At 34.1% G+C, this 16,047-nt stretch overlaps 1 protein-coding gene across 3 annotated transcripts in view; it reads right to left on the bottom strand.

The window, feature by feature from the left end:
- Window positions 1-16,047, bottom strand: part of NYAP2 (neuronal tyrosine-phosphorylated phosphoinositide-3-kinase adaptor 2) — a 309,354-nt gene that overhangs the window by 55,257 nt on the left and 238,050 nt on the right. For 2 of the 3 annotated variants that reach the window (XM_032857361.1, XM_032857365.1), the window contains one exon: window positions 160-2,223. The exons of the other annotated variant lie outside the window; for it this stretch is intronic. In XM_032857361.1, coding sequence (XP_032713252.1) covers window positions 1,996-2,223 — 228 coding nt within the window. In that variant the 3' untranslated portion in view covers window positions 160-1,995. Of the gene's footprint in view, window positions 1-159; window positions 2,224-16,047 lie in introns of those variants that run through there. 3 annotated transcript variants of the gene reach the window in all.

Below are 16,047 nucleotides of genomic sequence, written 5' to 3'. Positions count from 1 at the left end.
CTGATTTAATCGTAAAACATTTTCATCACTCTTAGATTGGTACTCCATTGATTGTTGGGTTTGAAACATAATCTCTAACTGGTGAAACATGGCAGTAGGATTTATTTAAGCGACTTAAGATCTCTACATGATTTCCTGTATTTGTGATCCTGCTTCTTCTTCTGCTTCTTTTTTTTTTTTAAACCTCCTCAGTTATACAAGCAAAGCCTAAAACCTCAGTAAGTGTTTTATGTATACAGTTCTCCTGCTGAGTCCTCATTCACGCAAAAACAACAGATACACATGCTCCCACTTACCCTTTTTCCTTAATCTTTCAGAATTCTAATTGGACATCAAAATATACATTGATTATAAAAGATTAAAAAATTATTTTATAACATTTCAAAGGCTTGAAAGGAAATATTACTGATAAAGTATCACTAGGTTTTTAGCAATATAGATTACAAAAATCCCCTCACTCCTTTATATTTGGTTTTATTGAGCAGCACTATACTATTGCTGTCAAAACCTTTACAAGGAAAACCACTATGACAATAACTTCGAACACATACTTTTTCTCTCAGAAATATAATACTAAATCGATTGTTAAAGAAGAATCACATACTGTCAATTTTAGGAAGCATAAATAGTAATTTAAATATACAAAATATATGAGATAGTTTCCTTTTTATCCATCTGTGGCAATATTTATATGCAACTAGCAAGTTATTCTTAAAAGATATATAAGAATTTGTTTAACTTAAACTTTACCACCACGTAAAATCGAAGCCACCCCATCCATCCCCTATCCCCTGCATTTCCTGTTTCTTCCTTGAAACAAAATAAAATAAACAAGTGGTCATAATTCTTTGGTCATGGTGTCAGAATCAGTAAGAATGGATGTGATGGTCATGCACAGAAGATTACGACCCAAAAATGTGGTGATAACTAGTTTGAAAAACTTAAGAAATGTTAATTTATTAATGGACCTAAATTTTGCTTAGTGTACTAAAATATGTAAACGTATCTGTCAGAATGTTTATTTCTCATTTTCTAGGGGAAACAAACATACATGTGAAAAGTTACTTAAAAATAGTGATGGCAGTGGCAATAAAGCCACTGGTCCCACTTTCTTGAAAGCAGTCATGCTATTTAAACTTTCGATTCCTTGTTACTTCCATTGTCACAGTGAACCCTGGTCTCCTCCAATTAGATCCATGATGCAAAGACAGGTGTCCTGAAAGTCATTTCTGAAGGAAATGTTTTCTGCTGAGATATCCAAATATATCCTAACAACTTTCTCTGGAGCCTGACTAACCATTGCTTGGTATAAACAAGACAATATTGAAGAGAAATTCTTATAAAGCCAATGTAGCAAAAATATTTGTGTTGATGTAACGTGGACATCCAAGTTATGCATCACATTTGCATCCATTTCCCATCAAACCCTTAAAAATTTAGAAAGCAATAGATGTTCTTAACGAATATGATACTTGACTTCTACATTACTAGCACCAGATCATATATTATGTGATTGAACATGATTTATAGCTGTGAGTTCTCATACAGAAGCCAAATGTGGACAGAAAAAAAAATAACATCTTAAATGCAAAAATTAATAATAAAGGCATCAAGGGATTACATATAAAAGAGATAACAAACCAGTTAATACCGAAATTATATCATATAGTAAAACTCTTGATATTTCTGTAATTTATATACGTATAATGTGTATTATTTCAGGAGTCACCCATAAACTAGTAAAATATTTACATCTTAATATCTTTTGGATTCAAAATAATCCGGGATAAATAAGTGTCTTAATTGCAAGGATACAATTAATATACATTATACCAAGAATATGCCATGAGTAGGCACAGCTTCCCCTGGGCTTTCCAGGGAAGCACTGGCATTCCATTCCGACAGAGAAGATATGTAACAGCTACTTATCGCATGACTGAGTCGACCTCCCTCTTCATGTAAAATGATGTGGAGCTCCCGCCATCCTGTGCACAGTCATATGGCAGTATCCCAGAACACCGTTTGCTGCTTAGAATAGGGTGGAGGGCTGTACTTCTTTGCCCCAGCGTTCTTCTTCCAGCTGGGCAGGATAGGCATGCTATCCTGTTTGCAAAGCCCCTTTTCCGTTTTCTGTCTAGCTTTTATTTCCTTGCACAAGCAACGCTTTTTCTCAATCATCTCAAGCATTGTATGGTCTCCATGAAACCACTGCATGCATGCCACCTAGCAAAAAAGAAAGAGTGAATACAGAAGCAAAAAACGGTATGAAAGCAATCTCTTTTTTTTTTTTTTTTTTTGCACTGCGCTAGTAGTCATTTCAAAAATGTCAGCTGTTTCTATGTCTTTGTAATTCTTACAAAGCAAAATTAACGTGTGGGAACTATAAATAAATCTAATGCTTAAGTCAACTTTGTGACATAATCAAACAATTATTTGGGCAAGAATATTTTTCCAATATGTTTTAGGAGCTCACAATATGGAAATGACCCTTTCTTTTTTTTTAAGCAATTTGCCTAGTATTTACCTACTGCTTTTATGTGGACTCCATTGTCTTATAGGTCCCAATGTGTCTAAGTTTAGTTTTCAGAACTGCTTTTCAGTGATAGCTAAGATGAATGTGATATGTTTGAAAAATTTAAAGACCATTTTTGTTCAATACTTTCATTTGTTTATAGAAAACATATGGAACTTAGACATTTCATAGTTTTTCTACCAAAATGACTTAGCATACATCTAATGTTTAGAATTTAAATGTTTAAATAATTTTTTGCAAAGAAATTTTTCTATATTTTTTGATGCTTCAGCAAATGTCCAAGTTGGACTTCTTGGCCATCATACTAACCCAGAGCCCAATAAGTTCTAGCACGTTAGAGAAACAGATTCTTCAGGTCAATTATGTACCAGAAGATGATTCAGAACTGATAATACGTTGACACACATACATATATCTCTGGGCAGATAAATGCTGATCCCAGGTATATGTGGTCATGTCCCCTAATAACCATTCTTTAGACTAGAATGACTGAGTTGAGTTTTTCACACAAGGACAGCAATGTGATTGGGCCACAAACCCAGCCTGAGGAAGCTTCTCCTTAATTGTCTAAGCAAATCTACTCTTTGACGTTAAGGATTAAAATAGCTCAGAGTCACTGAATAAGATGTTACAATTTTAGTATAAAAATCAGAGCAAAGGGGCGCCTGGTGGCTCAGTCATTAAGCGTCTGCCTTCAGCTTTGGTCGTGATCCCAGGGTCTTGGGATCCAGCCCTGCATCAGGCTCCCTGCTCAGCAGGAAGCCTGCTTCTCCCTCTCCCACTCCATCTGCTTGTAGTCCTTCTCTCGCTGTCTCTCTTTCTGGCAAATAAATAAAATCTTTTAAAATTAAAAAAAAAAAAAATCAGAGCAAATACTTATGTAACATTTACTCTATACCAGATCCCATTCTAATATATTTGCATAGTTTAATTCATTCATTCCTCACAATGATGATGTTCTGAAATAAGTACTATTTATTAACCCATAATGATGAGTAAAATGAGATTTAGAGAGATTTAACAACTTGTTTCAGCTTACAGAGCCAGCAAAGGGCAAAGTTGGGTTTGGATCCCAAGAATTCATCTCTAATGCTGTGTTTTTAACAACTACTCTATACTGACTTTCAGTGTATATGTAGAAGTGGAAAGGATTGAGAAGATAAATAAGTACAACACCCTCAATATACAGATAAAGAAGCTAAAACTTCAAGAAATTACATATGTTGCCTAAAGCCAGGCAGATAAGTTTCTGGCACGAGCAAGGCAAGATTGAAATTCTCATGATTCCTAATCCATTATGGAGTGGGCAGGATCTAGAGCTAGAAGACAAGAATTCAAAGCCTGGATGTGTCAGATTTCTCCCAGTCACTGCACTTTGTGGTTTCTTTATCTGAATAACTGGATTGGTAATATCTCAATTTTAGAAGTTGGTGTAAGGATTAAATTGGATAATGAAGTCATTTTTCAAGACACTGAACCACTGCCCAACCATTATTATTATAATACTGACAAATACCTAGGAGATTTCCATACCTGCTTTCTGTCACACATGAGCGAAAAGCTCTGTGTATATTAAGTCCTCCTAGCCACCTTGAAAGCTTAGATTTATCTATTCAGTACAAGTCTGAAAGCAGAAAATAGATCAAGGTCACAGCTTATAATAGAGACCTCTATCCAACTCAGATCTGTCCAATTCCAAAGTGAATATTCTTTCTACTACATCTCCTGATCATCATCTAGAAATTATAATAATAATTATTGTCATAGTTACTACCATTTCCAGATGCTTCTCAAGAAATGCAAATATATTTATGGCTTTTTGAGAGAATAAATAGTGTGCATCAAATAAACCCAGATCAGTGGCTTGGACTTGGGGAGTCCAGAAGATGGCACTCTTAGATTAATATCTTGTATGTGTCTAACTTGATGTGAAGTTCCTTGAAAAACAAAACAAAACAAAATGAGCTTTGTTTTATGGCCACGGGTGTTTGCTTTTTAAATGGTATTCTAGATATTTGTTAAATTCTTCCAACTGATAGGCTTTTGTCCCAACAAAACATTGCCAAAGTGGCTCAGAAATTTTTCAAAGGATTTCTAGTATTTTATAACTTGATAATCCATGCAATAAAAATACAGTAAGTCTATTTTGGTGGAAATATAAGCAAAATTTATTAAGTAACTATAAACTCTTAAAATGGATTTGTGACATAGAATTCCCAGAGGGAAGGCCCCAAATTTTATCCATCAGCAGCCCCAACATGCAGAACAGAGTCATTAAGCTCTCGATAAGTTTTATGAATGAATAGAAGCCACCATCATTGAACAGATCTTGTTAACTCTTAGAAAGCTCACCAGATCATTTTCTTCTTAATAAAATCTCTCTGGAGTTTACACATTCCAACAAAACTGTAAAACCTCCAGGCTTCTTTCAGATATTTACAGCATCACTTTGATATTTGCATTGTATTTACTTTTCCACACAAACCTAAAATCATTTGTTACTTAATTTTCTTTAATATTTAAGAGTGAGAATACATGTCATTGCAAAATACTACTTCTCCTAGATTGCTCTAACAACAATATCTCCAATATATTTCATAGTAGTCATTACATTTCAGATATGTATAACTGCATTACTGTAAGTGTATATTTTCTTTCAATTAGAAGTTTGCACTATATAAGTGTATCAATTTAAGAATAATCCATTCTTTAAGAAAATCTAAAAAATAAAAGTTTAAGAATAAAAAGTTATAAAGTATGATTTCCATATTCTTTACATTTTTATTTTAAAGTAGTTAAATGTCCACTTGATTGATATAATGGTTTAAAATATTAATAGAAGAAAATCAACCCCTTTTTACAAAATGCTATAATATTAAACTATTTTCTTTTGGTGGTCAATACAAATTCTGTGAGAAAACATTAGTTAATACATGAATAACAGCTAGATATTCCAAGATAATTTAAATACACGTTATTAGAAAATAGCCAATTCAAGATTTTTAAAATTTCAATATTTTAATAAATCTGTTGAAGAGTACTATAGCATCATCTCACATTAAACTGTTATGGAACATTCTTTTCTCATTTGAGATACCCAAGAAAGTTATTACTATATTAAGATGAGATAAATATATTTTGAATGTGATTCATTTTGGGGAAGACAAATCTACTTCCCGTGTTTACTTTTATATAGCCTGTGGTTTTCAATATTTCTTTCTGGAGGGTGCATGCTCTTTTTAATTCCCAGAATTAATCTCCAACATTATCCACTATGGCCATTTACATGGCAGATTCTCTCTCCCTAAAACAAGTCTAAAAATTACATTTCACTCTGACAGTAGGATGTGCTTCAATTTATTAGTTTGTATATAACAAATAGGGTATTAAGCAATTATATGAAGCATGTTAAGAGCACTATCCATAAAATATTTCATGACTTTGCAGTGTTTTTGTTTTGTTTTGTTTTATCACCAAATTTTTCAAAGCTTTTTAAAATTTAGCTATAAAATTCCATTTCACCTCACCCTGGAGTTAAAAGAATTTTGGAATTTGATTTACAATAAGGATGCATTGGGAGATAATTGTAAGACAACTGCTCAACTGATATGAATACAGTTACAAGATTTTCATATTAACATGATTCAGCAGAGGTAATATTCTTAGCTAAAAGTTGATGTTGATAAAATCAAGTGAAGCTCTTCCTCAAGGAGGTAAAACATAAAACCCCATTCTTTACACACAGGCTACACACAGTGACTTCTTTCCAGAGAGTACATACAGTATGGAAAGGGAGTAGGGGGAGGAGAGTGACTTAACAGTGGATAGCCAAACAAACACTACATACACCACACCAAGTGATCGACGGTGATAAGTGATGTCGATCCTAAGGATCCTGAATAATATATGATGAGAAAGGCACACTGTCTCTGTGTTCCTCCTCCCGCAAACCCATAATCTCAAACTAACCATGAGAAAAACACCAGACAAACCCAAACTGAGGAATATTCTACAAAACACCAGTCCAGAAATCCTCAAAACTGCCAAGATCATCCAAAATAAGGAAAGGCTGAGGAACTATCACCATCTAGTGAAGTAAATGAGACATGATAACTGAAATGGACTAATGTGGTATCCCGGAAGGGATCCTGAAACTGACTAGTAGATGAAAAACTAAGAAAATCTAAATAACGAATGGGCTTTAAAAATACTGTTTCAATATTGACTCACTGGTTGTGACAAATACACCACAGCAATGTAAGATATTAACAAAAGGGGAATCTTGGTGTGGGGTATACAAGGTATACAGGTTGTGCATTCTTTGCAACCTTTCTGTAAATTTAAAACTATTCTAAAGTTCAAAAAATATATTTTAAAAAATCACCAAAAGAGACCACATTCTTTCCAAATGCTAATTGTAACTTATCTTTCACTCTTTAGATGGAAGTAACATGGTACAATAGAAAAAGTTCAAGGACTTGGCTGGGATCTTCATTATTACATGACATTGAAAAGTCATGTATGTCTTTGAACTCATATGCACTTCCTCTATACATTGTATATATATTGGTACATAATTCATATACACATAGTATATATATATATATGTATATACTTCATATATATTTTATGTGCATTATATATACTCTGTATACGTGATGGGTATTGCTACCTATGTCTTACTTCACATGGTTATAGAAGGCAGTGAACTAAATAAATTTCACAAATGGACTGGGAAACTGTAAAGCCTGAGACACTGCTAATGATCTTAATTACTAATTCTTTAATACATGAAGAATAACATAAATGTCAAGGAGAGTTTAATGTACTTCAATCATTACTTTCTCTAGGAAATAAACTAAGTACTTCCTGATACCGAGTATATTTTATCCAAAGAACAAAAGAATGATAATACTGTTCAGTAATGTATCTCCATACAATTTTTTAAAATATTTAATTGCCAAAATAAGTAAACCATAAAGAGACAAAAAAATATCCTAAAATAAGCACTTTAACACTAGCATTTCAACACTAAAATGATACCAGAATAAAATTGATACAAGCAGTCATATCTCTATCCATTTGATTTTTGTGCCTCATGAGTTAGTATGTAAAAAAATAATAATAATTTACCAAAGACTTAGGGGACAAAGCAATGTTGAGCAAGTGCCTTGTTGGCCTCAGAACTAAATTTAGCTCTTGTGGGGGTACCTGTGTGGCTCAGTGGGTTAAAGCCTCTGCCTTCAGCTCAGGTCATGGTCCCAGGGTCCTGGGATCGCGCCCCACATGGGGCTCTCTGCTCAGCAGGGAGCCTGCTTCCTCCTCTCTCTCTCTGCCTACCTGTGATCTCTAGATAGAGATCAAATAAATAAATAAAATCTTTAAAAAAAAATTTAGCTCTTGTGAATAAAATTTAATTTTTTAAACAATAGGCCGGACCCCAGTGCTAATTTCAGATGGTCCTGTTGTGAGGGCAGGATCAATTCCATGCTGCTCTCTCTGTGCCAATTTCTCCGCCCTATAACCCACATTATGAGAAATCATTTCCAGAGTCACCAAATTTCCTTGAATTTTCTCTTTACCCTGTAAAAAATTTCTCCAGGAGAGCATTCGTAGGATTAGTGGGGCAACAAGGAAGAGAAGGCATGAAAGCTGGCTGGTGAGATTAGAGAAAGGAAAGCTAATTCTTCAGGAATTATGAGAGAGAGTGAGTTCCCTGCATTTATCTGCATAGTCCTCAACCTTGGGTGTCATGAGGTCATCCAGAGTGTTAGTGAAACTAACATTGAAACTGTTTTTCTTCTCCCATGTAGTGGGCAAAGAGATTGATACTTTAGTAACAAAACATACGTAAGGACAGGAGTTGGCAAAATACAACCCACTTCCCAAATACAACCTACTGCCTGTTTTTGTATAGCCCACGAGCAACAATTTTTGTTTTACATTTTTAAGTAGTTGGGGAAAAAAAAGAGACTATTTTGTGATACATGAAAACTGTATGAAATTCAAATGTCAGTGTATACAAAGTTTAAGCATCACACAGACATGGCTATTTGTGGACCTATTGTCTATGACTGCTTTCATGTTGTAGAATTACATAGCTGGGACAGAAATCACACATCCCATAAAGCCTAAAATATTTACTGTCTGCCCCCATACAGAAAAAGTTTGCTAGTCGGCTATGTAAATGGCCAATTAACCCTTGAATTATGTATATTTTGGAACTGTCTAACAGAAGACTAAGAAAGATAATATTAATATTGATGCTATAAAAAGGGCTAAAGGCAAGCCAAGAGCTTTGATTTATACATACTCACATATTTTTCATATCAAGTTTGGACCATTAGATTTGAAATCAGCTCTGACAATTAGTTTAGAGGAATTATTTGATTATGTCAACTACACATTTTACAATTTCATCATTAGAAGGAATAAAAAGAATGTTGGAATTAAACAAAGTGGATTATCTGGTGTAAATCTGGTGTAAGAGATTTAATATAAGGTCAACCCCTTGTTTTAATAGCCTTGAAGCAGTCACTTGCTTGTCTATGATGTGTTATTGTAGGGATTTGACTTCAATATAAAAGTTGTTTTGAGAACCTTAAAAAAATAATTCTAGTGAATTATATTTGTTTTCTTCCTCTCCAAATATATTTTGGGAAGAAGTATTTGGCTTTACATAATATAGACACAACATAGGTTCTCAATAAACCTTCTGAAAGTGACATAACATAGAGATGAAAGGGTTCTAATTACCTTCACTTGTTAGCAAGTTCCCTAATAAAGTTGCTTTATTACTTATCAAATAACAAGTGATCAAATCCATGCTATTTGATTCTTACACAGAAAAATATTGTGTCCACTTTGTAATAGATGCTAAGTTATTACCTGCATTCCCCCCAACAAACTTAAGGTCTTATTATTTTCATTTGCCAGATAAATGTCTTTTTCTGTCTTTTTATTTTTTTTAAGATTATTTATTTACTTATTTATTTGAGAGAAAGATTGAGAATGAGCATGATTGAAGTGAGGAGTAGAGGGAGAGGGACAAGCAGACTCCCCATTGAGCATGAAATCTGAGATGGAGATTGATCCCAAGACCTTAAGATCAGGACCTGAGTCAAAATCAAGAACTGGACCCTTAACAGACTGAGCCATCCAGGTAACCCCCTGTCTTTTTCTTTGAATGAATAAGTTTTGCTCCATGTATCTATTATAAAATAGTTGACATTTTGAAAGCATACAGAGGTGACCTAACATCATAATACAGTCAATCTACATGGCATTATAATTACTCATAAGCACCATTCATTCACCTTTGAAAAGTGTAAATTCAAGGTCAGGAAGATGATTCTACAGTAATTGATTTTTTTTCCTTTCTTTTATGAAAGCCAAAGTGAAGCCATTTGAACAGAAAATACAAGCATGCAATACCAAAAAAACAAACAAAGTATGCAATACCAAAAAAAATAGGTAAAATAAGTGTACAATACCAAAAAAAAAGTGTGCAATTCCTAAAAAAAGATGTAATATATGTGCCATATCAAAAAAATAGAGAATCTAAATATGCAATACAAAATATAATATAAGTATGCAATACCAAAACAGTGGACACTTTTCAATTTCATGGGCCTGGATTTGATCCCAAGGTTTTCAATCTCACTTTGGCGGTATTGCCCAATTTAGTTATTTTGTTTTCTTGCCTGAGATATTATGGGAATTAAATATTTTTCACATTATATTTTAATTATATTATTTGAAACAGTAGCATCTTTGGTATACCTGGAGCTTTTCTGATAGTTTTTTGCCTATATATTTTTTTCCCATCTTTAATTCTGATTTAGTGATTGGGTGATTTTTAAATTATTCTCTTGTACTCCTCTCTCATTCATCAAAAATGTTGACTCAGAACCTATGCTTTATGAAAGAATTATTAGACAAGTTAACACCTGAGGCATGTACTGGAACTGTAGATTTTATTTTGCATGCCTAAATTCCACTTTAAAATGTGAACATATTGATAAATGAGAGTGACATCTTGATTTCAGAGCGGCTTTTGAATGCAATATCATGGGAATACATTAACCCCACCTTCTTTTCCTAGATTTAAAAATCCTTCTTCATTTATAATCTCTGATCAGCTACTAGGCATATGAGAAACGTCATATGTCGGTATTTCAAGCCATATAAGCTACTTGTTTTTACATATTAGTTCTTGCCTACATGAGCAATTATGTAAAATTCACTAATCAAAAAGATTTGAAAATTGTAAGTTAATAAGCCCTACAGTTGCTTGGCTTTAAAGATAAAATAGAGCTTTGAGTTACTGTGGATTGCTCATTTTCTCTGCCTTCAAAATGAGGACAACAACGAACTCTTCAGTTTTATAGTGATGTCCTTTAATCAAGACCAAATCACAGGTCATATCCAAGGACAGAAGTTGATTTTAACTACTGTGCTACACAGTGACAAGTGTAACTGATCCCAATCTCCGCTTATATACTCTGCCTCTTTTTCAAATAATAACAGTTCTATTTTTGTGGGTGTTTGATTTCCTATTTTCTTAAGAGACAGTTTAAGACAGATGAAATGGATAACATGACATGGTTTTACCACTTATTTGTTGTGAGATGTGGGACAAGTCACTGAACCTTCCTGAGACCTTATTTTTTGTATCTGGGAAATGAAAATAGTAAGACCTCAAGTTTGTTGGGAGGAATGCAGGTAATAACTTAGCATCTATTACAGTGTGGACACAAAAATATAAGCTCCTGGTACACCGGGGTGGCTCATTCAGTTAAATGTCCAACTTTATTTTTTTTTTTTAGGATTAATTTATTTATTTACTTGACAGAGATCACAAGTAGGCAGAGAGGCAGGCAGAGAGAGAGAGAGAGAGAGAGAGAGAGAGGAGGAAGCAGGCTCCCTGCCGAGCAGGGAGCCCGATGTGGGGCTTGATCCCAGGACCCTGAGATCATGACCTGAGCCGAAGGCAGAGGCTTTAACCCACTGAGCCACCCAGTTGCCCCAAATGTCCAACTTTTGATTTCAGTTCAAGTCATGATCTCAGGCTCATGGGATCTAGCCTGCGTTGGGCTCCATGTTCAGCAGGGAGTCTGTTTCTCTCCCTCTCGCTGCCCCTCCTCCCCCACTTTCTCTCTCTCTCTCTCTCTCTCAAATAAATAAATAAATCTTTAAAATTTATGTATCTACAAGCTCCTCTACACCCAGTAGACTGTGAATTCTTTGAAGACAGGAGCTCTGTTGTTAATCCTCATGCCCTTTACCATCAGTACGATGGACGTATGTAGTAAGTGCTCATATGATGGATGAATGAACAGACAGATGACTAGAAGGGTAATGTTCTCTGAGTGCTTTCAGGAAAGGAGCTTTGGAAATTTTTGACTTAACGAATGATTGTATTCCACTTTGGTTCAGTTGGATTCAGCAATATCCTGAATGCACAAGGTCAAAAAAATATTTCCTACCATTTTTGAACCTTAGGAGGCATCGGACCTCAAATTCAGCCCTCGATTCCATGTGAGCCACACCATGAATATTCTATAGGTAAGAGCATCTCTCTCAGACTCTGAGGTCTTGGGGTCTCAAGCATTCATATCCTTTGAATTGCAGGGTCTCAGAATCCTTGAGCCTTTGGTTCAAGTTAAGTGATACACCCACGATCCCTAAAACTTGGCACGCACTTAACATCCCTTGGGAGTTTATTAAAATGCACATTCTTAGTCACCATCCCCCCAGATTCTGACTCTAGGTTCTGGGTAAAGTGGGTCTCAGGCAACTGCATTCAAATGGTCCAAAAAAGCATTTAATTCTCCTTCACAAATGTTTCTCAAATCTGTCATCTACCTTTATATTTGCAGTGTCATGTTCTTGGTTTGGTTCCTGGACTGCTGAGACAGCCTCTAATGTTCCACTTGTAATCCACCAGACACACTCTGCCCAAGTGCTTATTGTGAAGCCCCCATAAAACCATGGTATTCAATGGCTCCCCATTTCTTGCAGAAAACAGTTTATGCTCCAGATCCATCACAGTGAACTTCAACATGGTCTTTTCTGGCTAATTATTTTACCCCACTGTTTACTTCATACTCCTGTCATATCAGGTTATCATAACTCACCCACCATAGGCACATTACTTGCTTCCATTCTTTATATCAAGCTATTTTCCTATTCTGGAATTCTCCTCCTCCTTGAAGTTTTGTCTTTCAGGGGAAATCTCACTTATGCTTTTAAAGTCCAGCTAAATGCTGCAGGAATCTATTCTGAAGTTCTCTCTGAATTCTGACAGCCATGCTTGCTTATTGCTGGCATAACATTCTTTTCCTTCCTTCCTTCCTTCCTTCCTTCCTTCCTTCCTTCCTTCCTAACTCAGCAGGTCTCTCACACCATGCTATGAATACTGTATTGATTATGAGTTTTGTAGGATTCTGAAATCCTTGAAAACAGAAATCCTTTTTATATTATTGTTTCTAACCCTAGAATCCTAAGTCAGTATCCTCAAAGAAATCCCACCATGTCTTAATAGTTAAAGTTTCTTCGAAATACAATTTCAGAGTGACTAGTCTGAGAAGATGTTTTCACTTTTTTCTGATTATAAAAATAATTTATGTCTATTTTACAAAATATGAATTACAGTAATATAATAGGCAAAAAATCAACTGTGAAACCACCACACAAAAAGTGCAGTCTATTTCTTTATATATAAATCATATATACATAATTACAACTTATGTATATATGTAATCATTGTGTATGTACCTATATAGACAAATTATTTTTTAACTCATGATTATACCATATAAAATTTTATATCCTTGCATTTTCTTTATTGTTATAGTCTTAAACACTTTTTCTAAGACATGATAATAAAAACAGATTATTCATTATGAATACCTTCTACTTTGCCATTGTATAATTGCTCACATTTGGTTGGGTTTCATTTTTTAAATGCTGTAATATCTCAATACTTTATGTCTTTTTCCTTCAGAAACCCACTCACACAGTAACACAAGTCAAGAATCGAGCATTTTAAGGCTTTTGATGTAGACTTTTGAAGTCTTATTTGTCTTCCAGAAAAGTTAAACCATTGTCTGTTCCCACAAACGGTGTGGGATTCATACCGTGTTAGCACTGGTTGTGTTACCAGCAGACACAAGCAAGCAAACAAACAAAAATCCTATAAGTGATATGTCTAGAAGAACCCTCTGATTTCTGTATTTACTTGTCTTAATAGTGAGTTGAATGGGCTTGAATGTTTCTCAAATGTTTAATAACAGAACAGTTGATTTAGTTTGAGTCTATTCTTTTTTTTCCCCCTAATGAGCTGGTAGTTTTACCTACTAATTTATACTTTTTAAATAAATTGGGGGTATTTATATTTTATTTATCACAATAATTTCCAATGTTTGGCACTTCATAGACATTTATGTTATTCCAGACAGATGTTCCTAATTTTCACATAGTCAAATCAATTATTTTTTTTAATGCCTCCATTTTCTATTCTTTAAAGTCCCTGCCTTTTTAATAATCGATAAACATATTTATATTTTTCAAGGTTTATGTCTTGCAAACTGTTTAAATCATCTTTTACTTTATTTGTTTGTACTTTTCCTCATCACTGAAAATATGTTGCTTAGGAAGGGAAAATATATTTAATATGAAAAATGAGACAGAAGGTAAAACACTGAAAGGACAGATTTTACTTCTTAATTCTCCATGAGGTAAGAATCTACTTTTATTTATTTCAACTATTTCAACAGCCTTCAAGCACTGTTTGTTAATCATCATGGTTGAGTCACATTTCAAATTCTAGAAGTAATTCTGTACTATAATCTCATTTTATGAGGGGATAGCTAGTGTGGAATCATTTGAATTATGTTTATCAGTTCTCCTTTAACTAAAATGAGGTCTAAGTGAAAAATTTTGCTTCCCATCTTGAAATTGCCCAGGTGTGACCATTATCTTCTTGAAGCATTAGTCTATATATGTACTCACATAACCTCTCTTCCATCGTTTGCATAAAAAAATGCTGTTTCATTTTCCAGCTTTGAATGATACATATTTTGGACAAATGTTGTCTTCCAGTTTGCAATTTATTGTAACAGTCTTCCTTAGTGTTTCACATAGTAAAATATTTAACAATTATGTTTAAAACAATCATATATTTCATTAAAAGAAAATAAAAATCTGTTTTGAAGACTGTTTAGAAGGCTATCATAAGCAAATACACATACACACATAATATATACTTACACATTTCATATATATTCATGAACATATGTAAGCATGTGTATATAAAAGTATATACCATACATTAGTGTACATATGTATTTGTATATATTTGTGTATATATGTATATATCTCACACCTATGATTAAATTATCAAAAATTTCTAGAGATCTCCTGGTTATCATGTTGTCCAAAAAATATAATTCTAAAGGTTTTCCTGAAGAAATGTAAGTGTCAGTAATATCACTGAAGAGAAAATGATGGTCTACAGCTAATAAAAACTCATATTGAGATTATTGCTTGATCTCAAAGAATACCAAAACATTCTTGAATGCTTTTAAAAGGTTCTAAAATAAGTGAGGAAGTTATATTCACCTTTGATCGAGTGACTTTGCAGTGAAGGACTGTCACAGTCTAAGGAACAATCATAACACCAGTAATGTGATAAGTAACAACTGTGACTGATTGTGTATAAATCATGTTCCAGGCACTCTGTGAGAACTTAGCATATATTAATTCCATTAAAGCTAAATAATTCTAGAAGCATGTTCTATTGCTATTTTTGAAATGATAAATTGAGGCTTGAAGAGGTTAAATAGTATCTACAACATCATATTCCCAATAGAAGGCAGAACTGGAGTTGGAATTCAAAACTTAAATACACCAAATGTTAAAGTTTATGCCCTTATCATTACACTATATTATCTTACAGCTAATTATGATTAATGTGGCCCAAACTGGACACCATACACAAGCACAGACACACACACACACACACACAGTTATTATGGTACTTTCACTTCATATAGTTAATGACATTGGAAAGTGCATTGGGTTACATAAAGGTGGTAAAGCTTGTTGCTGAAAGATGAAAAGATTAGAGGATTTATAAACTATCAAAACCTTAGTGGAGAGGTGAAACTGTGACTTTATTATTTGTTACATTTGCCATTACTGTCATCACCAGCACCTTCCCATCATCGTTACTAAAATCATGAGCACAATAACCAGTTCCCAACACGTGAACACTCACCTGCCTCATTTCACTCTGGCCATACAATAACCCTGTGATCACCATTTTCTGGATGAGAAAATCAAGTTCAGAAGAAGTTAAAGACCACTTAGCAGCTGATGGAGACAGATTCCACACTGGGTGTGAAAGGAAATTAACAATAGAGCAGAACACTACAATCTCCCTCCCTGGGTCAGACCCTCTATTTATAGGGCAGGTTCCTTGCCTCTAACCCGCAAGAATACACTCAGAA

The sequence above is a fragment of the Lontra canadensis genome, unplaced genomic scaffold (assembly GCF_010015895.1).
Source record: "Lontra canadensis isolate GAN:19392208 unplaced genomic scaffold, GSC_riverotter_1.0 scaffold13, whole genome shotgun sequence".
Taxonomy (NCBI): Eukaryota; Metazoa; Chordata; class Mammalia; order Carnivora; family Mustelidae; genus Lontra; species Lontra canadensis.
This window is presented reverse-complemented; position numbering and strand designations above follow the sequence as displayed.